At 33.1% G+C, this 27,129-nt stretch overlaps 1 protein-coding gene and 1 pseudogene across 1 annotated transcript; one reads left to right on the forward strand and one right to left on the reverse strand.

Annotated features, from left to right (window-relative positions):
• Window positions 1–178: 178 nt before the first annotated feature.
• Window positions 179–4,915, reverse strand: LOC127165484 (E3 ubiquitin-protein ligase TRIM39-like; annotated as a pseudogene).
• A 63-nt stretch (window positions 4,916–4,978) lies between these two features.
• Window positions 4,979–25,946, forward strand: mybbp1a (MYB binding protein (P160) 1a). Its single transcript, XM_051110149.1, is given in 28 exon segments — window positions 4,979–5,205; window positions 6,473–6,568; window positions 6,660–6,743; window positions 6,861–6,935; window positions 7,086–7,193; window positions 9,202–9,333; window positions 9,335–9,393; window positions 9,884–10,051; window positions 11,105–11,222; window positions 11,507–11,796; window positions 12,651–12,761; window positions 12,856–12,981; window positions 13,265–13,471; window positions 14,428–14,536; window positions 16,428–16,506; window positions 16,665–16,828; window positions 19,369–19,488; window positions 19,588–19,731; window positions 19,816–19,989; window positions 20,987–21,144; window positions 21,504–21,638; window positions 21,793–21,874; window positions 21,959–22,090; window positions 22,222–22,290; window positions 22,424–22,537; window positions 23,756–23,854; window positions 23,948–24,072; window positions 24,884–25,946. Coding segments are annotated over 28 exon segments (3,801 nt in total). The 5' UTR covers window positions 4,979–5,010; the 3' UTR covers window positions 25,212–25,946.
• The last annotated feature ends 1,183 nt before the right edge of the window (window positions 25,947–27,129 follow it).

Here is a 27,129-nt window from a genome sequence, read left to right on the forward strand (position 1 = left end):
GGCTACTAACTAGATGAAATACAGGTGTTCAGAACTTGTGTGTAACCAAACAGATCATGGCAGCCATTGAATTCTATAGTATTTCTTCCCATACTGTGGAAGCCAATGGCTACCGTCAACTGTTTGGTTGCCCACATTCTTTGTGCTCAATAAAAGAGAAAAATTCATACAGGTTTGGAGCAACTTAAGGGTGAGAAAATTATGATTTTTTTTGGACTATACTTTCAATGTTGTTTCAGAATGAGCTCTGGTATATAAGATTGTAACATAAATTTAATTAATTTAATATTACAGATCAGTTGTATTTTCAGTCTTGTTTCAGAAATGATTTGGAATCAACATTACATTGTAATACTGATTCTACTACAGTGAGTTTGATTTGATACAGTTTTGATACAACAGCAGTGAGAATCAATATAGTGATGTTAATAAATGACATTGATTTTCACCATTAACTAAGGATCCAAAGGTGATTCTGAACCAGCATCTCTTTGTAACATTAATTCAGTGTAATTAGTGTTGATGCATCAACACTGACTTACAGTAGCATTGTTTCAGTGGTTGCTTGCTATGTGGCATAACGTACCTGTACACCAGGGCTTTTCAAAGCTTTGGACAGTTAAACTAGCTAACTAACTAACTAATTCACTACATAATTAAAACATTTTAGGAGCATTTGCCTCTCTGTCTTCCCTGATATTCACTGTCCACCCCAGTGGTTTTATTTCATAATCATGTGCTAGCCGTTGCAGCGGCATGGAGTAACTAAGCAAAGTTAAAATATATTTTAAAGTAAATGATAAATTAAGGCATACATTTGAAAATAAATAAATTTAAAAGTTCTCTCTGTATTTTAGTCTTGCAATAATACATGTGTAGACAATCAGTAATTTCCAAAAGTCTCCAGCAGAGTACACCATTCCCTCACAATGACTGCTCTTATCATGCAGTTACACCTGCTCTTGTGGTTGTCTGGGCTTCTGACAGGTTTCTTGATGTTTTTAAAAATATGACAAGTGGTTATTGTTATTCATACAGATTTGTTACCGTGATTTAATTTGCATGTTGGCTATCTATTGAAAAAAAGTCTTTTTTGCAGCCTGGAATGATAAAAGTCTACAAACGTTTTAAATTTAAAATTAAATACAAAAAATTTAAAATGTCATTTCTGCATATTTTAAAAAAAAAAAAAAGATATTCACAGACAGCACATATGTGTAACAGCACATATTTAAAGTTTTCTGTGTTTTCTACAAAAATAATTATATTTTTACAAAAAGAATTATAATTTTAGTGTAAATTTATTTATTGTAATTAACAGGTGTGACGATCAGTGGGGCTGAGTTTTTACCTTTATTGTTTAAAAATGGGCTGAAAAATAGATAGAGTTTATCAGTGAAAGACTGACCAGTGTAAGAGTAGATATGAGAGCTGGACTCCACATCATAAAAGGAGACCAGACCCTCCTCATAATCCACAAACACACCGACCCGCTGCGGCTTCACTCTCACATACAGAGAGACAGAGGGACCAGCACATGCTGCATATTCATAACCATTCCTCAGAGCCACAGTCCAGTATCCATTACTGGGTTTCGCTTTGATTTCTCCCTTCCTGTTAATGGATTCTCTGACCACTCCTAAATCCCAGTCAGTCTTTCCCTTCACCTGCACCTCAAAATAAAATCTCCCTGAGGAGAATCCCTCCTTTCCCAGGACACAGACGCATGAATCAAATCTCTTCAGATTATCTGGGAGATTCTGTCCAATGTCTCCACATCTCACTTGTTTTCCATCATCAGACAGGATGAGATATGGATGAGCTGTATCAGCATCCAGAGTCACATCCACTAAGAAAACAGAGAACATTAATCACAACTTATGAAGATTATGTGATGATGATGTTTTTAATATTTAATATTAGATTGTAGTGCAGTAATGAATCTGTGAGTATCTGAATGTAATCTAGTGTAGTGCAGACAGTTCACTGTACCTGCATACTGCTGCATCCTCTTCAGCTCTGTAGAGACACACAACAATAAAACATCAGAAGGTCCTTGAGACTCATTCTTCATTAACAGTATTATTGAAATCATGTTAATTATATTAATAATGATATTAAGTTGATAAACGCATTTATCTCCATTGTGTATTTGACATTGTTGTACCAGTTTGTGTGAGTTTCTCATCTAGAGTGTGCTGCAGTTGAGTCAGAGCTCTCCTCAGAGTCTCCAGACTCACATGAGTCTTCATACTGATCTCAGGCCAGTTCCTGGTGTTTGTAGGGCTGCACAGGGATGAGGAAATCTACAGCAGGAGAGAGGAGAAATCCTTCATCATTAAGAGTGTCATATACTGCATTATCATTGATCAGAGAAATGTTGACTGACCTGTAGGAGTTGGAGGTGATCTTCAGTGTGTGAGAGCCGCTCCAGCTCAGTGTTTCTCATCTTTAGCTCAGTGATCTCCTGCTCCAGCTCTTCAATGAGCTCTTCCTCCTGTTTCTCTGCTGCTTTCTGCTGCTCCTCCATCATCTCCAGCTGTTCAGTCTGACATCTCTCAATGGAGCGGATGAGATCAGTGAAGAACTCAACACAGGCTGCTTTCTCCTCCTCTGTGTTTCTCTGCTCAACCAGTCAGTCAACAAATTATTAGTGGTGTTTGATAAAACAAGAATCAGTGTTACTATTGCTCATACTTCAGTGTTATTAGGGGCTTTTCAAAATCTCTCAATTTAAGTGTTAATTTTGCAGTTGTGAGTGTGACATTTCTTTTAAACAACAATTCAGTAAATTTACTTTGTAATTGTTCTGATTAAAGATAAGGGTTTCAAACAAAGCCACAACACACTGTGGTAGAGATTTGTTCTTGAATGAATCAGTGTTTTTGAACGAATCAGCTCAGCAAATGAATCAAAATCAGTGACTCACTAAAGACAGTCACTTGTCGCCACCTATTGGATTAACAATGTAACCTGCAGAAAGAGTCACTGTAACTCTCTGTGGAGGACCTGAACTAAATTTTGTATAATAATTACTTGTATAAGCTTAATTCAATTATGCTTTACTCACCTTTCTAACTTCTGCTGAGTGTTTGATGTCTTGAATCTTCTTAATTCTCTTCTGGATCATCTGCTGCACATCTTTCTGTGTTTTCATATAGATACAGACACATTTATTATAACAGAGTTGTACTGTCTTCTGAAGAAACTCACATTATGTCTTCATAATGAACTCTTTTTTTTTTAAGATCAAAGAAAATTTGATTCTTCATGATAGCAGTTTAAAAGCAGTTTTGTTAGTAACTTCTACCTTCTTCTCTTCACTCTCTTCTTCTAGAGGAACAGTGTTGTGATTGTTGTGGTCTGCCAGAGCACACATTGGACAAACACATGTCTGATCATCTCTACAGAACAGCTCCAGAGGTCTCTCATGTGTCTGACATATATAGTCCTCCAGATTACTCACAGGTTCAATCAGTTTGTGTTTCTTTAAACCTGCCACTCTCAAATGAGGCTCCAGGTGAGTTTCACAGTAAGAGCTCTGACACACCAGACACGACTTTAGGGCTCTTAGCTTTCTTTCCTCACAGATGTCACACAGAACTTCAGTTTTTTTCTTAGGTTTTTTTTTTTTTTATAGTGATCTACAACCTCTCGCAGTGTGGTATTAATCTTGAGATCAGGTCTTTGTTTGAATGTTTCTTTACAGTAAGGACAGTTGCAGGTCTGACTGTTGTCCCAGCACTTATTCAGACAGGTCTTGCAGAAGTTGTGTCCACATGGAGTGCTGACTGGATCAGTGAACACATCCAGACATATAGAGCACTGAAGCTCCTCAGTCAGTGGACCACTGGAGGATGACATGACTGGAAAGAGAAATGATGAAGATAAATCACCTACACTAGTAGTCTACACTTGGAACACACTGTTATGTGGACAGACTTCATTAATAATAAATCAAATAAATGTTCTTTAATTGCATGGAGGTTCAGTTAGACTTTGTCTCCTGGTTTCTCTTCTTTTTAGTGATGTTGGTGATGATTCTGCCATTGCTCTCCCCTTCTTCAAAGCCTTTTCATTTACAAAATAAATAAATAAATAAATCACTGCATTTCAAGCCTATATTTGCTCCTTGTAATTTTTGGTCACTTGGGTTTAAATTAAATATTTTTTTAACAAAAAGTAAAAAAGTTAAAATGATCTAAATACATATTTTTTCTTTTTAACCAATTTAATCTATATTATTATTTATATTAATATTGTTATTTGTGGGGGAACATTTCTTGAGAAACAGTGAGTGACTCATTAAATGCACTTAAGTGAATCTGCTTTTAGAATAAAATAAATGAATTTCTTTTACCACCAACATATACTTCCATGAAATAAACATTGATACAGATACAGATGTTGCATTACCAAGTATAATTTAATTTACTAAGTATAATATAAAGTATAATCTTGTCTTTATACATTTCTATGAATATTTTCATATGCAATGTAGCATGTTTGTCTTCAGTCTGTAGGCAGGTTAATTTACTTTCACTTTCTTTTCTTTCTGTCTTGAAATGACAGAAATGTCAAACATGTTTATAAACCAATTAAACAACAAATTAATACAATTCTAATAACATTTCAGTCTAGTAAAGAACCAAAGTAGTTGGCATGCTTAAACATGGTTTTGTTCAACTTATTCTATTTTGACAAAAACTAAACCAGACCTCCTCCATTAGAAACTGTTTTGGATAATCTCTTTTATATTTCTGTCACATACCTGTAAGTATCAGATGTGTCCACGATGTTCTTTGAACGACCCAATCAATAAACACCCTAATAAATTTTAAAATAATCAGTAAATGTCCATTTAAAACGGGAACCGAACGTATTAAACGTATACTTGAAAACTTCTACAGTTCGATTGTGGGGGTACGAGACTTTTATTTTGAAATCACAGCACGGAAGTAACTCTGGAAGAGAACGTCTTTGCGATTCCCCACGTGTGGCCACACTCTCATGGTTGCAGTGATGCAGACAAACATGGGAGAGATCGAGGACAGCACCGTAAGACCCAAAGTTACCGATGCTAAAGGTATTCTCAAACAGAACCGACAGTTCCTGGATTACTTCTGGGACATCGCGAAACCCCAGCGAGAAATCCGCCTCAAAGCGATCGAGGATTTGATTGAACACTTGAAGACGAGTGAGAAGGTATGTGAGTTTCAGCTCTGATGATCATTTTAATATTGTCTGGTCACTGTTGATCAGTATTTTTCTCTGCCGGAGATGGTTGTTATTGTTGTCTGTGCTGTTTTATCACCAGCTTATTATAATAAACTGTCATTATCTGCATAGTTACCATTGGGCTTTGGTTGTTGATGTAAACACGTGGGTTAAATGGAGCTGCTGTTATAACTTTTCTGTTCATAGGATGAGAGAGATAATTTCGAATTTTAAATTTTAATAAATTTGTTAATTGTTTCGTTTTTACTAACATGTACACTACCAGTCAAAAGTTTTTGAACAGTATGATTTAATGTTTTTTTTTAAAGAAGTTTATTCTGCTCACCAAGCCTGCAATTATTTGATCCAAAGTATAGAAAAACAGTAAATATTTTTACTATTTATAATAACTGTTTTCTATTTGAATATATTTTAAAATGTAAATTCTTTCTGTGATTTCAAAGCTGAATTTTTAGCATCATTGCTCCAGTCACATGACCCTTTAAAAATCATTCTAATATTTTGATTTGCTGCTCAAAAAAACATTTATTATTATTATTATTATTATTATTATTATTATTATTATTATTATTATGTTAGAAACAGCTAGAGTATAATTTTTATCATTTATCTGAAATGGAAAACTTTTGTAATATTATAACATTAACATTATAAATGTTTTATCATCACTTTTGATCAATTTACAGCATCCCTGCTAAATCAAAGTATTACTTTCTATAATTTCTTTGGATCTTTCAATTCATCAAAGAATCCTGAAAAAATTGTAATCAAATACTGATAATAATAAAATTGCTTGATGAACAGCAAATCAGCATATTAGAATGATTTCAGAAGGATCATGTAACACTTAAGACTGGAGTAAGAATGCTTTGATCACAGGAATAAATTACATTTTAATATATTCAAATAGAAAGCACTTATTTTAAATAAAAATATTTCAAAAATTTACATTTTTTGCTGTATTTTGGATCAAATAATTGCAGGCTTGGTGAGCAGAAGAGACTTCTTTAAAAAAACATTAAAAATCTTTTGACTGGTAGTGTTTTAACAAATAATTAAAATCTATTCTATCAAGTGTTTTTCCTAAGAATTGTAAAAATCACTAATGCTTTAACACAAAAGACAAAAAAGGCCCTTAAGGATTGTGTGAAAGATGTGACCTTGTATGATAGTCAGTGGATCAGATTCATGTCAGAAATGTATGTTTGCTTACTTTATGTATGTTTTCACCTAGCCGGATGAGTTGAAATATTCACTGAAGAGACTAGTGGACGGTCTTTCTCACACAAGAGAAGATGCTCGGTCAGGATACAGCGTTGCACTGGCTCAGGTATTTTAAACCAGTCAAGTTATATCTTCACGTTTTTACTTTATAGCAGTCATTAGATGTGTATTTTACTATTATTTATTTCTGTACGCAGCTGCTGAGTGTATTTGAGGAGATCTCATTGAAATCCACACTAGACAGCGTCAAAGAAAAGCACAACCTCCAGACAGCCCAAAAGGTGAGGATTACACATGGAACCCTGATGTGGCTTTAATACTTTATTATCCTAGTCATCATTCTGTCATATTCATGGAGCTCATAGGTTTTTCATGTGATGCTTCAAATCTTTTGACAGAAATTAATCAGAAATGCAGCATTTGGGAATTTCTTCGGGGTACTCGCCCTTTCTCAGTCCACACGTCTGCATAAGGTAAGAGAACCAGAGTGTTGCATTAATACGTTTACATGGTTAAATCACTGGAAATAGATGTGCGGTATGCTATTTATAATCTTGCATATTATTTCAGATGCCATTTGGGATTCAGATGTTGATGATCTTTTACTGTATGTCATTTCTTAGGAGCCACAGGTCATGTTGGAGTGTGTGCAGCTCTTGCAGAGTTTGTCCCAGTATGGAGAACACCTGAAAGACCTGCCCAGAAAAACCATAGTCGCCATCCTGTCAGAGGTGATGATTAATGTATTGTTTGTGTACTAATTGTTTTATAGACATTAAAGGAGATGATTGAAGAGGTGTTCTTGAGTGTCCTAGTAGCATTACAAACAATAAGTATTGTAAATATAAGCATTATTATAATATGTGACCCTGGACCACAAAACATAAGGGTAAATTTTTTGAAACTTACATTTATACATCATCTGAAAGCTAAACAAATAATCTTTCTGTTGGTGTATGTCAATGTTTTGTTAGGATAGGACATTTTTTGGCCGAGATAAAACTATTTGAAAAAAATGCAAAATATTGTTGTCCAAATGAAGTTCTTGGCAATGCATATTACAAGTCATAAATTAAGTTTTGACATATTTATGGTAGGAAATGTACAAAATATCTTCATGGAACATGATCTTTATTTAATAATCTTTATCCTAATGATTGTTGGCACAAAAGAAAAATGTATGATTTGGACCCATACAATGTATTTTGGCCACTGGTTTTGTGGTCAAGGGTCACATATGAGTATTGGAATCATAGGTTTTAATACTCAATGCTAAAAACTTTATTAACATTATATTAAACTATATTATGTAAAAACAGTAATATTGTGAAATATTTTTACAGGTTAAAAAAACAAATTTCTATTTGAATATTATGTAAAATGTACTTTATTCCTGTGATGCAAAGCTGAATTTTCAGCATCATTACTCCAGGCTTCAGTGTCACACGATCCTTCATTCTGTTTTCCATTAAATATAATCCTCAGTTTTCAGCATTCACAATAATAAGAAATGTTTTGGAGCAGCAAATCAGCATATGAGAATGATTTCTGAAGGATCATGTGAGACTGGAGTAATGGTGCTGAAAATTCATCTTTGCATCACAGGTGTAAATTATATTTTGCAATATATTCAAACAGAAAACAGTAATTTTATGTTGTAATATTTGTTCACAATATTACTAATTTTAGTATATTTTTAATTAAATAAATACGTGATAGGCTTCTTTCAAAAGCATAAAAAAAGTAATTATTCCAAACCTTTGTCCAGCAGTGTCTAAATGTTAACACTAATAATATTCAGTGTGTATCCCTGAAACCTTATTGTAATTGTTAGAATGGCCAAGGATCAGCAATCTGAACATAAAACTGATCGTGCAGACCAAACTGTAAGTCGTAGAGACTTGAAACTTGGAGGGATGGTAGTACTCACACCATCGACAACATCACCAAGGCTCACCCCATCGGCCTGATGGGGGGCACTACAGCGATCGAAAGTACGAAATTGCTCATAACTCCTAGAACGTCAGTCGCAGACTTGTGTCTTAAGTTTTTGGAATCCTGTTGTTGGAACAAAACGCGTTCCTCAGATTCGATCGTGAGCCTGGCTATATTTTCGTTTTGCGAACTAGTCCTAGGTTTTTCACCTGATCGGAATCAAACCAGTGCAGAAAGATTATCTGGAGAGTGAATATTAATAATTATCAAAAAAAAAAAAAAAAAAGCTTGACTTTCAACTCACAGTTGTGACTTATATAATTTTCATTTTGCACTAAATGTTGCACATATAAATGGCAAAATGTAAATTTAAATACAGAAATACATTGCCATTTTTCATGTTGCATTGCCATTTTGCATATTATGTTTTAGACTGAATATTGCTACCCATATGCTTCCATAGCTGAGCACATGCCACAGGTGATTCTAAACATGCATGCAGTTTTAAGGAGATCAGACCACATTTGCTGCTATAACAGTCATAAATGTTATAAAACGTATTTCTATGGTAAATTACCAGGATTTGCCAAAAATGCTGTTTTAAATAATTGATTTAGGTGGTTACAGACTTGCTAAATAATGTCTTTTTTCATATGTGCTTAAATTCCTTAAAGCGCTTGAACCCCAGTAATCACTTTTCATGTTGTATTATTAGTATTATTAGTTGCAATAAACAGAATACTACTAATCATTTTTATTCATTACCTCATGTAATGTTTCATTTGCACTTGTTTTGTTGTATAGACATCGCAGGAGGTGTTTAAAGAGGTGCTTCTGAGTGCCCTGCAATCTGACCTGACCTCTGCCCTCAACACCCCTGAGCAGCTGGAGCTCCTCCTAGTGGCCATGCAGAAGTTCCCGTCTGTGCTCAAACCTAAAAAAACTCAAGCAACTATTGGGAACAAAAGCAGTTATTAATGAAGAGAACATGCCAAAGTGAGTGTGTCTGACTCCCATTTGTGTTCTTATGTCATATGTTTTGTCTTTGTTTTCAGATATTCTAATATATGCAAAAATAATTAAAAAATAATTATTAAATTACTATGTATGTATTTGAATTTATTTGAATTATTACATTTATTTTTATTTATTTAGTAATTTTTAGTTGATTTAATTAATTTTAATTTAATGAAGAGTTTAAGTCTCTTCATTTATTTAGGTGACTTTAAAATATATTTCGGTGTTTTAAATTGATTTATAAATTAATTCATAATATAGTAATGTATTAATTTATAATATGAAATAATTATGTAATTTAAAAAAGCAAAATGCTGCTTTAGATTAAAAACATTGTTAGTTTGTTAGTATGATTACTTTTTTTGCTGCTTGATTTAATTTAAACATTATTTACACATGGTAGGTTACAAACATGCTTGCGGTTTGTGTGCTTTTTTGTTTTATTAACTGTTCTAATGTGTACTTCCAGGCTGGTGGGCGTTTTAAAGACAGCCGCACGCTCTGTAAAGAAGGAGAACATTCTTCCCTCGGTCGCGCTGGACATGCTGCAAGTGTCTCTGCAAGAGGAAAGCTTTGAGATGTTCTGGAATGAAGCCATTATCAATGGCATGCTGTCAGAGACGCCTGGACCCACACAGTGAGTTTAACATGTGTAACCTTAACCTGCTAAGTCAAGTGTCTAACTTGCCACTAGATATGGGTACACCTGGATATTACTTCACTGCATTTGATTATTTTTGATTATTTTGCACATAATAATAAACACAGACATGCATCTTTTTATTGTAAGTGAGTACGATTGTTATCGTCTTAGAATGTAACTGTTAAGTTAGCAGAAAACATTGTTCTGGGTTGGTGGATGAAAAAATTTTTGTATGTAGCATTAATTTATTTTAAATGTGGTTTAATAAATGTGGTTTATAGTTTTGTAAATAAAATGTATTATTCAGTGTAAATTATTTAGTTTAAAATTAAACATTATTTAGTTTAAAATTAAAACTATATATATCAAATATAAATATGTAATAAATATATGTATTATATTATTATATCATTAAAATGTATTTCATTGTTAATGTTCTTTATGTAAAATAGCTAGTTTTAAAATGTATTCTTAAATTGTTAATTTTTGTTTTGATGTTAATGTAATTTTTTATTTAATTTGTGTAAATTGAATTTATTATTATTATTATTATTATTATTTATTAGTCTAATATCTATTATTTAGTTTTAGATTAAAATTAAACTAAAGTTTACTTTAATTTTATTTAAAGCAATTATTTTATACTATTATATTATTATATAAATGAAATGCATTTCATTGTTAATGTTCTTACATTTTATTCTAAAATCAAAATGTTCTAAAATGTATTCTTAAATTGTTGATTTTTATTTTAATTACTATTTTAAAGTTAATGTAATTTATTTAATTTAATAGTTTAATTTTATATAAAATGTATGTATTTATTTTATTTGTATATTTTATAATGATAAAATATATGTTGTTAAAATGTTACAGTTACATTGTTAAAATGTAAATTATTGTTTAATTTAATTTAATTGTTACTTTATGTTGTTGTCTAGAGAAGTCATGTTTACATTTTTTACTGATTTCAATTTAAGAACGGTTTCAATACCCATTAGCATATGATGACAAAAACACATGCTTTTTTCTCTCTTTATTTATTAGTTATTTGAGTTTCCGGTTGTTGGGAGCATCTCTCCCGCTGCTGTCCGTCCCTCAGCTCGAGTTTGTCCTGTCCGGTGATGTGATGAGACACTTCGGTCAACACATGCTGTCCGCACAGGTCTGTCTTTATATTTGATGATGTGTATGTTTCATGTGATGTATGTCAATGTTAGCATTCATAATTTTTTGTTTGAAAATGGATTAACAAAAATGCAAACATCATTTAATTCTGCAGTAACTTATGAATCACTACAATTGAAATTAGTGAGATAATATTGACATCAATGTTGTATACTACTCTAACATTTCTACAAGAACATACATATGCAATAAGCTAGTATTCCATTCTGAATATAGCCTGTGCCATAATATTGTGTGTTTATTGTGCGTCTTTTCCTTCAGCTGGCAGAGCGATTCAAGTTTGGTCCAGAAATGGAGAAGTATGTGAGTGAGTTCATGCAGGGCTGCGCTGACGCTGACAAACAGCTCGTCGTGGCGCTTGGCTTCACTCAGCTCACCAACCAGGGCTACCCTGTGGTCCCATCCAGCTGGAAGGTTCTGGAGCACATGAGTTTGTCTGCGCTGCAGCAGTACGTGGAGTGGCTGATGGAGGCCTTCTGCAGCCCCCAGCTGGAGAAATGCCTGGAATTCAGCACCCGCAGACAGAAAGGAAACCAGGAGTCTAAAGTAGAGTGAGTTCATGCTGGATTTTCTAAGAATTGACTGGTTTAAAGTCATTAAGAATAGATTTTTAAAAAATAGTCAAAACCGTATTTTAGTAGCAAAAATAAAAACAGCTATTAATATTTATTGTATACAATACACTAATAATAATAACAATATTTAATATTAACTATTTGTAGTATTCATAATAATAATAATAATATTTATAGAAATCTATAATATAAATCTATTTGCTATATACAATAAATACAATAATTATTTTTTATAAATATATATAAGTAATGTTATTATGTTTTATGTGATGTACATAAATTAATAGAAGTGTGTGTGTGTGTGTGTATATATATATATATATATATATATATATAATAAATATAAAAAAAGATTAATGATGTAATACACAATAAATACAATAATATTTATACAATAGAATGTATGCATTTATACATTATAGTTACTAATAATGCATCATCTAATCAAAAAAATGTAATTTGGTTGTATTATTCAAATGTAAAAAAGATTACTGCTGTTATACACAATAAATTCAATAATATTTATATATTACCTTATACATTAATTATTAGCAATAGTTGTAATAGTAGTAATAATAAAATATAATATACCAATAATAAATAATAAAAATCTAATATTTTATAAAGTACTAAAAAAACTATAATTTTATTATTTATGTAATTTACGTAAAATATAATTTTGGCATAAATAACAATATGACAAGATTAATTTGTAATTGAGATTATTTTTAATTTGTTTACTAATTAATTTATACATTAAAAAATATATCTGCAGGCATTTTCCCTCTTATGCCAATTTCATATTTATTCTGTTTTCTTTTATTCTGTAGGAGTGACAGCTGTGTTGCCAGATTTCGTAAATGGATCATTCCACGCCTCACTTTCATTGTGGAAAACCATCAAATTAAAAAGCAGGAGGATCTTGTCATGAAAATGGCTAGGTAACTCCTCTTTAGATCTCACTAATGGTCTCTTCACGATCTCTCTCTTTGATGTGAATCAATAGCATTATGATGCTTTATATTTCTTCCGCAGGTTTGTTTTCTTCCACGCCTTCTTTGATGTGAAGAAACCCACTCCAGAAATCCCTGAGACAGTGAAGGCTCTCTCAGTGCCCATAGATCAACAAACACGGGCCACTATCTCTTCATCCTTCTATAGGTCAGACAAAATTTAAATAAAAAATTAAATCAGTCATAATTAATTAAAAATGTAATTTATATATATATATATATATATATATATATATATATATATATATATATATATATATATATATATATATATATATATTATTTTTTTTTTTTTTTTTTTTAAATAAAATGTAAATGATAATGGATAACAGATAGTTTTCTTTGAACAGACCAAGTTAAGTTAAGTTATTAAATAAAATGTAATTAATAAGAAATATAATTAAACTAATTATATGCTTCATCTCCTCCAGTCTTCTGCAGGGCCTGAACTCAATGGCTGTGTTAGGAGAATCTCCTGAGGCAGAGAATCTGAACTCCCGGAGGATTCTGGGTGTTAAAGCTGATGGAAGCATGTGGATCTACTGTATGGTCCAGTACGCCACCATGCTGCTCAACCAGAGCAAATACGTCCAGATCATTCAGACCCTCAGTCCAGAGCAGAAACAGGGTTGGGACAGGTGACGTATCCTGCAAAACACTACTTATGATGTCTGTCTTAAAGGTGAAGTCCACTTCCAGAACAAAAATTTACAGATAATTTACTCACCCCCTTGTCATCCAAGATGTTCATGTCTTTCTTTCTTCAGTCGTAAAGAAATTATGTTCTTAAGGAAAACATTTCAGGATTTCTCTCCATATAGTGGACTTCAGTGGTTCCCCCAAGTTTGAACTTTCAAAAATGTAGTTTAAATGCGGCTTCAAAGGGCTCTAAACGATCCCAGCCGAGGAAGAAGGGTCTTATCTAGCAAAACGATTGGTCATTTTCAAAACAAATTGACAATTCATATACTTTTTAACCTCAAACGCTCGTCTTGTGTAAGTCGTCGTGAACTAACTTCAAAATTGTCCTACATTGCTGGAGAAGTACTGACCCAGTGTTTACAAAGTGAATATGCAGAGAAGATCAAACACCCTTTACAAAAAAAAATAGAGTTTTTCATCATACCCTAACTGTATTGACCCAGATTACAGACTACGCATGCGCATCGCAGAGACGAGACGAACATTTGAGGTTAAAAAGTATAGAAATTGTCAATTTGTTTCAAACATGACCGATTGTTTTACTAGATAAGATCCTTCTTCCTCAGCTGGGATCATTTAGAGACCTTTGCAGCTGCATTTAAACTGCATTTTGGAAGTTCAAACTTGGGAGCACCATTGAAGTCCATTATATGGAGAAAAATTCGAGAATGTTCCTCAAGAAACATAATTACTTATCGACTGAAGAAAGAAAGACATGAACATCTTAGATGCCAAAGAGGTGAGTACACTATCTGTACATTTTTATTCTGTAGATGGACTTCTCCTTTAATACATTTTAAAAAGCTATTTTCCACATTATGACCTTTTAAATGTAAATACGAAAGGTGTGGTAGATAGACTGCAGCTCAGATCATGTGATTTTTGTGTTTAGTATGCTGGAATCAGTGGAGGCCTTGAAGAAAAAAGCAAAGAAGTCTGCTTCACCCAGACACACGGCATTTCAGCTCCTCTTCCTTCTCGTTGGGATTCAGATGTTCAAGGTTTGATACCTCAAATTATTTTTTAAAAAAGGAAATATCAGATCATCATAATGATTATCACTTGGGAATTCCCGAAGCTCTTAAATGTAGAGCATGGTGCTAGAAATACCACGGTCAAAGGATTGAAAATGCATGAACCAATAAAATGTGTATTTTGAATGCAATGCAAGTTGCTTTGGATAAAAGCGTCTACCAAATGAATGAATGAATTAAAAACAATAGTAGGTTATCAGACATTTACACACACAAAGTGAAAAGATTTTTTTAAAAGATTTTAAAAATTATAATGCATCAAATAATAAGTATCATCAGTATTATTTATTATTAGCAATTTATTTTAAAATAAAATACATTTGTGTATGTACATTTGCCAATGTATTATTTGTTTGTGCATCTAATGTATTTTTTTTTCTATATCTTACACTTGTTGCTTATAGAAAGATCTATGGTTGTTATGGATGTAATGGTCAATACTGTGGTCACATGACATTATCAAAAGATAGATCTTCCAGGCAAAAAGTGTAGTTTTTAAAATATTTAAACCTTTTTTTAACATAAAAGGTCTTTAAAGTTTTGTCTTGGGCCATTATGCTTTGGCCCAGTATCTGACAAACAGGCTGAACCCCAAAGCACAATATGGCTTAATCCATTTATCAAGTCTGTTTTTGCTGTGCATTTCAAAACGAAGCACGCACTTTATTCAGGCTATCAGCTTGTGATCCGGTGTTTTCTGTGCCTCAGAACGGCTCTGTTCACAGTGAATGCAGTGAACTTGTTTATTGCATGTGCTGTGTGTTTGGGAATGCAAAAGCCACCAGTTATGCTTTATTTTTGAGGGACATGATTACAGCATTTCACTAGATTTGTAGTGAGATGCCTTTTTGTAAGCCTGTTTCCACTGAAGCTGGAGTTTTCCGTCAAAATAAAAGCTCTGATGCCATTTCCATCAAATGAAAAGCTTAAAAGTGCAGTATGAATTGCTGACAGCTGGTAGTTTAAATGGGTAACATTACTGGAGACCAAATTCAAAATATCTCTTTCAAGTGTAGAAATTAGGAAATAAGTATTGTAATTTCCCTACCCTAAGTAAAAATAAAAAAGCTATGAACATTCATTTTCATTTTTTTTAGTGCAGTTAGTTTACAAATATATGGCTATTACTGTCATTGGAATAACAATAATATACAATTTTATTATTGTGATTATATTTTCATTTGTTTGGCTTTCTATGTGTGAATGAAATGTAGACTGAGACAGTATACCACAAATAAAAAGAGGGTTTGAGTCCCCTTTAAAGTTCAGGCATCAGTCACATGGGTTGGAGCTCTTAATTTTGAAGTGCATTAGAGACAAAAGTAATTTTAAATTAAAAATGTACAAAATGTTCTTATTTAAAAAAATGTCTTCATTTCTTTCTTTCTTTTTTTTTTTTTGGTATTTTTAAATATCACAATAAATATTGTATCATGGACTTCATATTCTATCGTGAGATTTTAATATCATCTCATCACTAATAGTTCATTTTGCTGTTTGAAAATGGTCCAGTACAAGAATAAAAAAAATCATGTGTTTTAGACAGGGTTGCCAGGTTTTCATAACATAACCCGCCCAACTGCTCCTCTAAACTGCGTTTTTTTTGGGTAGGGTTTCCCTAGTACAGTTCGCATGCCAGAGGCTAAATATAATGTTATTGGGGAAGCTTCTACCCTCGAACTTGAAAAACAACCCGCAGCAGCAGTGTTAAAGTAGCCCAAATGCGCTGGAAAACCTCAGATTTGTTTAGATTCCCGTTCCAACATATAACAACAATAATTTCAGAAAGTTCTGAAGACTGTTTTGCTACCTTTTTTGCAATCTTAACAGAAATGTTGATGTTGTTTCCTCATTCTAGGCTCCAGATGAAAGCTTAGAGCTGTTGAATGATTTGAGGACTTGCATGGAGAAAGCTAAACCTAAAAAGAAGAAAGCGAGTAAGTTGGAGCAGTTCAGTGCAGTTAATGGATTTGATGTCAAAAGACTTATGTTTTTGACTTGTAGTCCGTTATTCCTGCTCGATGATGCACTGATGTTGTTGTTGTTGTGTGTGTGTGTGTGTGTGTGTGTGTGTGTGTGTGTGTGTGTGTTACAGATGACGGAAGCTCTGCTGAGGAGCCGCACTGGGTGGAGGTGATTGTTGAGATCCTGCTGTCACTGCTGTCTCAGCCCAGTCGACTGATTCGCAATGTGTGTAAAGTGGTGTTTAGCCGTATCTGTCCTCACCTCACCCAAGAAGCTCTCAGCTCCATCCTGAATGTAAGAGACTGCTGATTAATTAAGAGTGCTATTTTAGTATTATTTACATACTATTATGATGTTTTGAATTAGCTTTTACTTTTACTGCAAAGGGCATTTTAATATAGTTCTATTAGTGTTAATTTATATTTATTTTAGTTTTACTTCTTTAACATTTCATCTAATATTTATATTTTATTTTAACTTTAATTTAGTTTGTGAACACACAATTTGTCAGATTTTGTCAAATTCAAGAAGTGATTTTTAAAACAGCAGCTTCTTAATTGCCTTACTAGTGTAATTAATTATAAGAAGTCCCAATTTTACCCACAGTGCGTTTAGCTTCCATGATGTGATGTTATTCTGAGTGAAACAGAATATTCTAGAGGAAATAAGTTTGTTACTAAGTTTGTTACTATTGTTGTTGTGTGTGTGTGTATATATATATATATATATATATATATATATATATATATATATACAGTGGGTACGGAAAGTATTCAGACCCCCTTAAATTTTTCACTCTTTGTTATATTGCAGCCATTTGCTAAAATCATTTAAGTTCATTTTTTTCCTCATTAATGTACACACAGCACCCCATATTGACAGAAAAACACAGAATTGTTGACATTTTTGCAGATTTATTAAAAAAGAAAAACTGAAATATCACATGGTCCTAAGTATTCAGACCCTTTGCTCAGCATTTAGTAGAAGCACCCTTTTGATCTAATACAGCCATGAGTCTTTTTGGGAAAGATGCAACAAGTTTTTCACACCTGGATTTGGGGATCCTCTGCCATTCCTCCTTGCAGATCCTCTCCAGTTCTGTCAGGTTGGATGGTAAACATTGGTGGACAGCCATTTTTAGGTCTCTCCAGAGATGCTCAATTGGGTTTACGTCAGGGCTCTTGCTGGGCCATTCAAGAACAGTCACGGAGTTGTTGTGAAGCCACTCCTTCGTTATTTTAGCTGTGTGCTTAGGGGCATTGTCTTGTTGGAAGGTAAACCTTCGGCCCAGTCTGAGGTCCTAAGCACTCTAGAGAAGGTTTTCGTCCAGGATATCCCTGTACTTGGCCGCATTCATCTATCCCTTGATTGCAACCAGTCGTCCTGTCCCTGCAGCTGAAAAACACCCCCACAGCATGATGCTGCCACCACCATGCTTCACTGTTGGGACTGTATTGGACAGGTGATGAGCAGTGCCTGGTTTTCTCCACACATACCGCTTAGAATTAAGGCCAAAAAGTTCTATCTTGGTCTCATCAGACCAGAGAATCTTATTTCTCACCATCTTGGAGTCCTTCAGGTGTTTTTTAGCAAACTCCATGTGGGCTTTCATGTGTCTTGCACTGAGGAGAGGCTTCCGTCGGGCCACTCTGCCATAAAGCCCCGACTGGTGGAGGGCTGCAATGATGGTTCACTTTCTACACCTTTCTCCCATTTCCCGACTGCATCTCTGGAGGTCAGCCACAGTGATCTTTGGGTTCTTCTTTACCTCTCTCACCAAGGCTCTTCTCCCCCAATAGCTCAGTTTGGCCGGACGGCCAGCTCTAGGAAGGGTTCTAGTCATCCCAAACATCTTCCATTTAAGGATTATGGAGGCCACTGTGCTCTTAGTAACCTTAAGTGCAGCAGAAATTTTTTTGTAACCTTGGCCAGATCTGTGCCTTGCCACAATTCTGTCTCTGAGCTCTTCAGGCAGTTCCTTTGACCTCGTGATTCTCATTTGCTCTGACATGCACTGTGAGCTGTAAGGTCTTATATAGACAGGTGTGTGGCTTTCCTAATCAAGTCCAATCAGTATAATCAAACACAGCTGGACTCAGATGCAGGTGTAGAACCATCTCAAGGATGATCAGAAGAAATGAACAGCACCTGAGTTAAATATATGAGTGTCACAGCAAAGGGTCTGAATACTTAGGACCATGTGATTTTTCAGTTTTTCTTTTTTAATAAATCTGCAAAAATGTCAACAATTCTGTGTTTTTCTGTCAATATGGGGTGCTGTGTGTACATTAATGAGGAAAAAAATGAACTTAAATGATTTTAGCAAATGGCTGCAGTATAACAAAGAGTGAAAAATTTAAGGGGGTCTGAATACTTTCCGTACCCACTGTGTATATATATATATATATATATATATATATATATATATATATATATATATATATATATATATATATATATATATATATATATATATATATATATATATATATATATATATATATATACACACACACACACACACACAATATATATTTTGAAAATATTTACATTTATTTACGTGTATAATTTTTTAAATATAATTTATATATAAATATATTTAATATATAAACAACATTTTTTTCCTAAATATATACATGCATGTGTGTGTATTTATGTATTAATAATAAATATACACAGTACATACACACATATTATTTAAACAAAAACTTTTATTTTGGATGCGATTAATTGCGATCATTTGACAGCACTAGTGATTATTTGAGTAGTATAAGACTCAGATCATTTATTAAATCAGTAAATAGGGTCTATTTTGATTTCTTGTTGATTTTTAGGTTCTAGATCCCAACAAGGATGAGGAAGAAAGCGGCGTTATGGTGACTGATGAGAAGAAGGAGAAAAAGAAAAAACATAAAGAGAAGAAAGAGCGAGATGATGAAGAAGATGGTGAGGAGGTAAGATTGACCGTCATGACCGTCATATTTATGCCATCAAACTGAACAATTTTGCATCTATTTAAATTCTTCCCTTTTCTCTTTTTTTAATTTCGTCAGGATGAAGAAGGTTCTGATTCCTCTTCCTCTGATGATGATGATGATGATGATGATGATGACAATGAAGCCATGGAGGAAGGAGAAGAGGTGGATCAGAACTTCCGTTTGGATTTGATGAAGGTTCTGCAGGGTCAGAACGCTTTGGTATGCACAAATAAAATTAGTTATTTATTTATATATTTATTTATATATCTTATATATTTAAGATGTTCTGTTGTTCTTGTTTAGGCCACTGAAGAGGACGGCAGTGATGAAGAGGAACTGGATGATGCTGCCATGATGAAACTGGATGGAAGTCTGTCTGCCCTCTTTCTGGAGCAGAAGAAAAAAATCCAAGCCAAGAAAAACGAGAAGGAAAGACTACGCAAGGAAAAAGTCCTCGTGCGGGACTTCAAGATTAAAGTATGTTTGGCCCATGGGGCTGTTTTTCCACTTATAAATGTATATTTTTATCTACTATTATCTAATTATTATTATTATTATCTAAGTTTTGAATTTCAAGTTAGTTAAACAATAGTTCTTCTCATATAGAGCAAATTAATTTAATAGGATTATATATATATTAGGGCTGTGAAACGATTAAGTGTGATTAATCACATGCAAAATAAAAGTTTACTTTTGCCTAATATATGTGCGTGCACTGTGTGTAATTATTATGTATATATAAATAGACAAAATAATGTATATATTTAAGAGAAATATGTTAGGTTCAAAATATTTTTATTTATATAAAATATAAATTATATAAAAATTATAATAAATACATATAAATATTTCTTAAATATATACATGAATGTGTTTGTATTAACATGTACATAATAATTACACAGTACACGCATATTAGGCAAACTCGCGATTAATCGTTTGACAGCCCTAATAAAATATATATGTAATATATCAAGGCGATCTTCCAATCTTTGTATGTGTGTATAATAACTTAAAAATATATTATTTGTTTATATATTATAATGCATTTATTTTTACATTATATATTAATAGATCAATTTAGAGAGGTTGAGTTAAAAGGACTTTTTCAGACTATTATTTTAACAAATTAAAATAATCTACACTATTCCTTACTTTTCATTTGTTGTATATTATTTATTTAATTTTATTTACACTTTAAAATCTTGTTAGTGTATATCTGAATTATTTATTCTGACTGCATACTGTGCTTGTTCACAGTTTGTACAGTCAAACTCTCAGTTGCTACAGACATATAAAGCCTGTTTCGATGCATCTAAGTGTTTTAAGGGTTTTTTGAAAAGTTTATTTGTGTTAAAAGTAGTCTTAACATTTACAAATGATTCTGTAAGTGTGTTCAATTGCAGTCAAATAGTGAAAATATGCAGGTTTTGTCTCTCAGAGGCTGATTTAAATAATTTGGTGTGTTTTTTAGGTACTGGACATGGTGGAGGTGTTCTTGAACAAACAGGGAAGCAGTGCTCTGGTTCTTGGGATGGTGGAACCGTTACTCAGCGTGATTGAGAACGGGATGAGCTCCGAAACCAGCCAACAGGAACAGGACTTCCTGCGCAAGGCTGCAGACATCTTCAAGTAAGCAGTGTTACTATAGTATTATTTAAATACATTTATGGTGTTTATTCATATTTAATATAAGCTTTTATTTTATATTTTAAGTTTTTAATCACATTTGTGTAAATATTTCAATATATTTTTCAATTTTAGTTTGTACGTAAACTTACTTTAGTTTTTCATCTGGTGTTTTATTTATTTTAGTTTAATTTCAATTACTGAAAACAAATTTTTAATAATTTTTAATAATAACACTGCAGCTGAGAGTCGATACCTTTAGTGAAAGCGCACAGAAAACCTGCTTATTCAGCATTTTCTTTATGAAGAAAGATTTAATTGTGTATAATTTACATAGTTTGCGCTTGGTCTCTGATTGGCAGGGTCCGGCTCTGTCGTGCAAAGTATTACTGCAGGGAAATTGATGGACGGGAGGCGGAGCTTCATGAAATGCTTGAGCGTCTGATTGGTCGAGCCCAGAAACTGACGGACTCGTCTGTATCTCTATACTACTTCAGGTGAGGACTTCAGCGATTATTGATGCTTCTTAATTTAATGTTGCAGGATAAAAGACAAAAACTTCTACTTGCAGTATGCAAACTTTAATTTGTTCATTGTGTGTCTGTTTTTGATGTGTTTGTGTCTTTAAATACCATTGTTATTGTTTTGCAGTGCTGCTCTCTATGTGCTTAAGGTGTTAAGAGGGGTTGTGAACGAACAGGACTCAGAAAACACACCGTCAACACCATCAGAGGTAAACTACCACATCAAATTGACACACTGTGGTTCATCTACAAGTACTGAAGGTTGATGAAATAAGTTTGTGTATTAATTTCAGCTAAGGGTTATGGGTAAAGTGGATGTTGAGAGGGTCACGACTTGCTTCAGGAATGCGTTGACATCTTTCATGACGAAGAGGAAAAGCCCTCTCACTGGAGCCATGTTCATTGACCTCTTCAGCAGATTCCCTGTAAGTCTAAAAAAAACTGGAGCGATTAAGGGCAAAAAATACAATTGAGGTCTTTTCTGATGGCAGTTGCAATCAGTTTAAAGTCTCTACCTCATGAAAGCTGTTATAATCCATTTGTGTTGTGTTTGAAGGTGTTATGTGTGAACCTGTTGAACATGGCTGTGGAGAACATCACTGCTGGAGTGAGGGAACATCAGCAGGTAAACAAAGCTGATATGTGTTATAATGTACTGGACCAGCTCATGAATATTTTGGATGTATAAACAGTTACTAGATACGTGAATTGTATTGTACTGTCTTAAATTTATTTATTTATTTATTTGTCTGTTTTAGGGTCAGGCATGTCTCATTGTGCTCCGGGCCCTGCAGTCTAAAGACGTGAGGAACCTGCTGTCTGAAGACCAGAGAATTGAGCTGCATCAGGAAGTTGTGGACCAACTCGCCAAGGTAGACTTTTCACCATTCAGTGGTCAGCACTGTTGAAATCACACTTTCTTAGCTTGATTATCTCAAAAGCAAAGTTTTGGAACAGTTTATTTTAATAGTAAAAAAAAATAGTAAAAGTTTACATACACTTGATTTGTAATACTGTGTTGTTACCTGAATGATCCACCGCAGTGTTTTTTTGTTTAGTGATAGTTGTTCATGAGTCCCTTGTTTGTCTTGAACAGTTAAACTGGCCGCTGTTCTTCAGAAAAATCCTTCAGGTCCCACAAATTCTTTGGTTTTCCAGCATTTTTGTGTATTTAAACCCTTTCCAATAATGACTGCATGATTTTGAGATCCATCTTTTCACACTGAGGACAACTGAGGGACTCATGTGCAACTTTTACAGAAGGTTCAAACGCTCACTGAAGCTCCAGATGGAAACACAATGCATTAAGAGCCGGGGGGTGAAAACTTTTGAACAGAATGAAGATGTGTACATTTTTCTTATTTTACCTAAATATCATATTTTTTCATTTAGCACTGCCCTTCAAAAGCTACAGAAGATACTTACATATTTCCCAGAAGACATAAGTTAAATTTACACTGTCCACTGTTCAAATTCAAAAAGTTTTCACCCCCCGCTCTTAATGCATGGTTTTTCCTTCTGAAGCATTAGTGAGTGTTTGAACCTTCTGTAATACTTGCATATGAGTCCTTCAGTTGTCATCAGTGTAAAAAAAAAAAAATACAGTAATTGTTGGAAAGGGTTCAAATACACAAAAATGCTGAAAAAACTAAGAATCTGTGGGACCTGAAGGATTTTTCTGAAGAACAGCAGGCAGTTTAACTGTTTAGGACAAACAGGGGACTCATGAACAACTATCACTTTTTGAACAACAAAAAACACACAGCTGTGAATCATTCAGGTAACAACACAGTATTAAGAATCAAGTGTATGTAAACTTTTGAACGAAATCGTTTTTATAAAATCAACTATTATTTTCTCTTGTGGACTATATGTAAACGTCTTTTAAGTAAAATATCTTATTCTGATCAGCACTAAATAAACAATAACATGCATTTTGTATGATCCCTCTTATTTTGGTAAAATAATTAACATTTTGCAAGGTATATGTAAACTTTTGACTTCAACTGTATGTAGATATTGTGTGTGTGTGTGTGTGTGTGTGTGTGTGTGTGTGTATAAATACACTAAAATATATCCCTTTCTTCCAGAGTCTTGAAGGTGTACAGTGTAAGAATAAAACGGTTCATGAGAAGATAGTCAAGGCGCTAGAGCTCTGTCAGCACCTTGTCAGAACCGTTCAAAATCAGGTAATGAATCACTGCTTTCACTAAAATCTTATTTTACAAGGTCTTCTTAAGTGTGAGTGTTAAAGAAAACCCACTTTGTTTCTTTTTGAGCAGAAGATGCCGGTTAATCTGGAGATTCTTCAGAAAGTTCTCAGGTCCATGAACGCTGAAGGAAGCCTGCAGAAACCAGGACAGCTGGAGGACATGTACTGGAGCGTGATGAGGTTATTTGGCATTATGTGAGTCACGTTATTTAAATCTTATTTCACTTTAATTTTAAATGTGTATGTGTATGCTTAATGACAATTCAAAACTTTGAAAAGAAGTCTCTCATGCTCACCAAGTCTGTATTTATATGATTTAAAATTCAGTAAAAACAGTAATATTGTGAAATATTATTCAAATTTCTAATAACTGTTTTCTCTTTGAATATATTGTAAAAGTAATTTATTCCTGTGATGCAAAGCTGAAATTTCAGCATCATTATTCTTTGAATAAAATATAATTCTTTTGTATCATTAGATTTTTTTTTACGGTCACATTTGATCAATTTAATGCATCCTTGCTGAATAAACATTAATTTCTTTAAAAAAATTCTTACCCCTAAAATTCTCAACAGTAGTATACATAATGTTTTATTATGTGAGACTCATTTGTTTGCTATGAATAATCAAAATAAAATAAAAATAGACAAATAATAATAGATAATAATGAAATACAGTTTCGGTCAAAAGTTTACTTACACCTTGCAGAATCTACAAAATGTTAATTATTGTACCAAAATAAGAGGGATCATACAAAATGCATGTTATTTTTTTATTTAGTACTGACCTGGATAAGATATTTACATACAGTCCACTAGAGAAAGTAATGGTTGAATTTATAAAAATGACCCGTTCAAAAGTTTACATACGCTTGATTCTTACTACCGTGTTGTTACCTGAATGATCCACAGCTGTGCTTTTCTCTTTAGAGTATTGAACCATTTCCAGCAAGTGTGTCTGAAAATGAACCTGTCTTCAATGTTTCTCTTTCTTTGCTTTATTTTAGTAAGCCAAAGATGGAAAAGGTGAAGAAAGCAGTACAAGCAGAACAGACAGAAGAGAACACAAAGAAGAAAAAGAAGGGTTTCCTCCCTGAGACAAAGAAACGCAAGAACCGTAAGAAGCCTACGGTCCTGGAGGGAAAAGAGACGCCAGCCTCCACAGAAACCCCTGAAGGAGCGTCAGGACAAGAGGGAAAGAAGAAGAAGAAAAACAAGAAGAGGAAACATCAGGAAGGCGAAGGAGAAGAGACACAAAATCAGCCATCCACAAAGAAAGCCAAAACACCGCAGCAACAAGAGAAGAAGAAGAAGAAAAAGAAAGGAGATCAGTAGGAAACTGATGGGCAGTAATTGGACAAAATATGATGTAACTGAACACAGAACTGATTACAGATGTTATTCTGTAGAGGGTTGCTGTTTGTTCTATGCAGCCCAATTTCTGGGTCTGGTCTTCAGGAAGCTGTCGATTTTTAGGATGAGCTGTTCTATTCAGAAATCAGCTAATGTGAAGAGAGAAACTCTCTGGTATTGTTTCAGATATCTGTATTATTTGCTTGTTTGTGATTACTTGCATGATACAATTTTTCTAAAAGCAATAGATAAGATACTAAAAGGCATTTTATTCTATAAATGTGGTTTTGGTGTTTTTACTACAATGTGTGCATCAGTCATTGAAAATTATTTATTGGGATGTGTTCAAATTACACTGTAGTGCTGTAGTGACTAAACAACAATGAATGCTGAGAAGAGAAGCTCTATGTCAATATTTGCAGTTAATTTAATACTTTATACACACTAAAACAAATGTTACCAGGAGATCCGAGTAAAATAAGACAAGCAGAACCAAAAACATTGGACCTGTGAATCCAAATTAAAAAAGTCTCCAAACTGCCATTAATGTGTGCATAAACACATTTGGGAAACACTTTGGTGTCACACGACTTCTAAAGCATAAAGCATGAAACTTCTTTAACATAAAGTGGTTTTAAATATTAAATGTTTTAGATATTACAAAACATTGACATATGACATATCTTAAAATGGTTTTGTCCTTCTCAACCTTAACAACAGTATCATCATTACTGTTAGCACATGATTTTGCATTAAAAACACATTCAGTAGTGATACCCAAGAGAACACATTATTTGGACCCTTTCTACAGAATGATGGGAATAATTTTGTTGCATGCTATTAGTTGCTCAATATTTAATTTATGAAAAATACATATTTATCAGTAAATAAACTTTTGTTAGCTAAAACTAATACAATTTTAATTTTTTTTTTTTTTTTTGGAAAAGTTTTAATTTTCAAAAATTGTGAAATTTAATTTTACAATGGACCCCAAAACCAGTCTTAAGTAGGAAGAGTATATTTGTAGCAACAGCCAAAAACACATTGTATGGGTCAAAATATTTCTTTTATGCCAAAAATCATTAGGATATTAAGTAAAGATCAGGTTCCATGAAGATATTTAGTAAATTTTCTTACCTGAAGTATATTAAAGCTTATTTTTTGATTAGTGATATGCATTACTAAGAACTTCATTCGGACAATTTTAAAGGTGATTTTAATATTTTTATTTATTTTATTTTATTTTTTTGCACACTTAGATTCCAGATTCTAACAAACCGTACATCAATGGAAAGTTATTTATTAACTTTCATATGACTGGTTTTGTAGTCCAGGGCCTCATATAAATTAAAAACTAAAAAAAAAATCAACATTTTAACAACGATTTAAAAATAAAGTTAAATAGAACTATTAACAATAGAAGTGACAAACAGCCAATAAAATGTCAATTAAACTAAAACTGAAAAAACAATACACTTATATGAATAACAGTAAAATAACACTGGTACAAAACAGCATTCAGTGCCAAACTAGACTACAAACCCAGTCTTAAGTCGCTCGGGTATATTTGTAACAATAGCCAAAAATACACTGTATGGGTTAAAATTATTGATTTTTCTTTTATGGCAAAAATCATTAGGATATTAAGTAAAGATCATGTTCCATTAAGATATATTATAAATTTCCTACTGTAAATATATAAAACCTTAATTTTTGATTAGTCATATACATTGTTAAGAACTTTATTTGGACAACTTTAAAGGCAATTTTCTCAATATTTTGATTTTTTTGCACCCTCAGATTCCAGATTTTCAAATTGTTGTATCTCAACCAAATATTGTCCTATCCTAACAAACCATACATTAATGGAAATCTTATTTATTCAGATTTCAGATGATGT

This window comes from Labeo rohita, chromosome 5, assembly GCF_022985175.1.
Source record: "Labeo rohita strain BAU-BD-2019 chromosome 5, IGBB_LRoh.1.0, whole genome shotgun sequence".
In the NCBI taxonomy this organism is placed as follows: domain Eukaryota; kingdom Metazoa; phylum Chordata; class Actinopteri; order Cypriniformes; family Cyprinidae; genus Labeo; species Labeo rohita.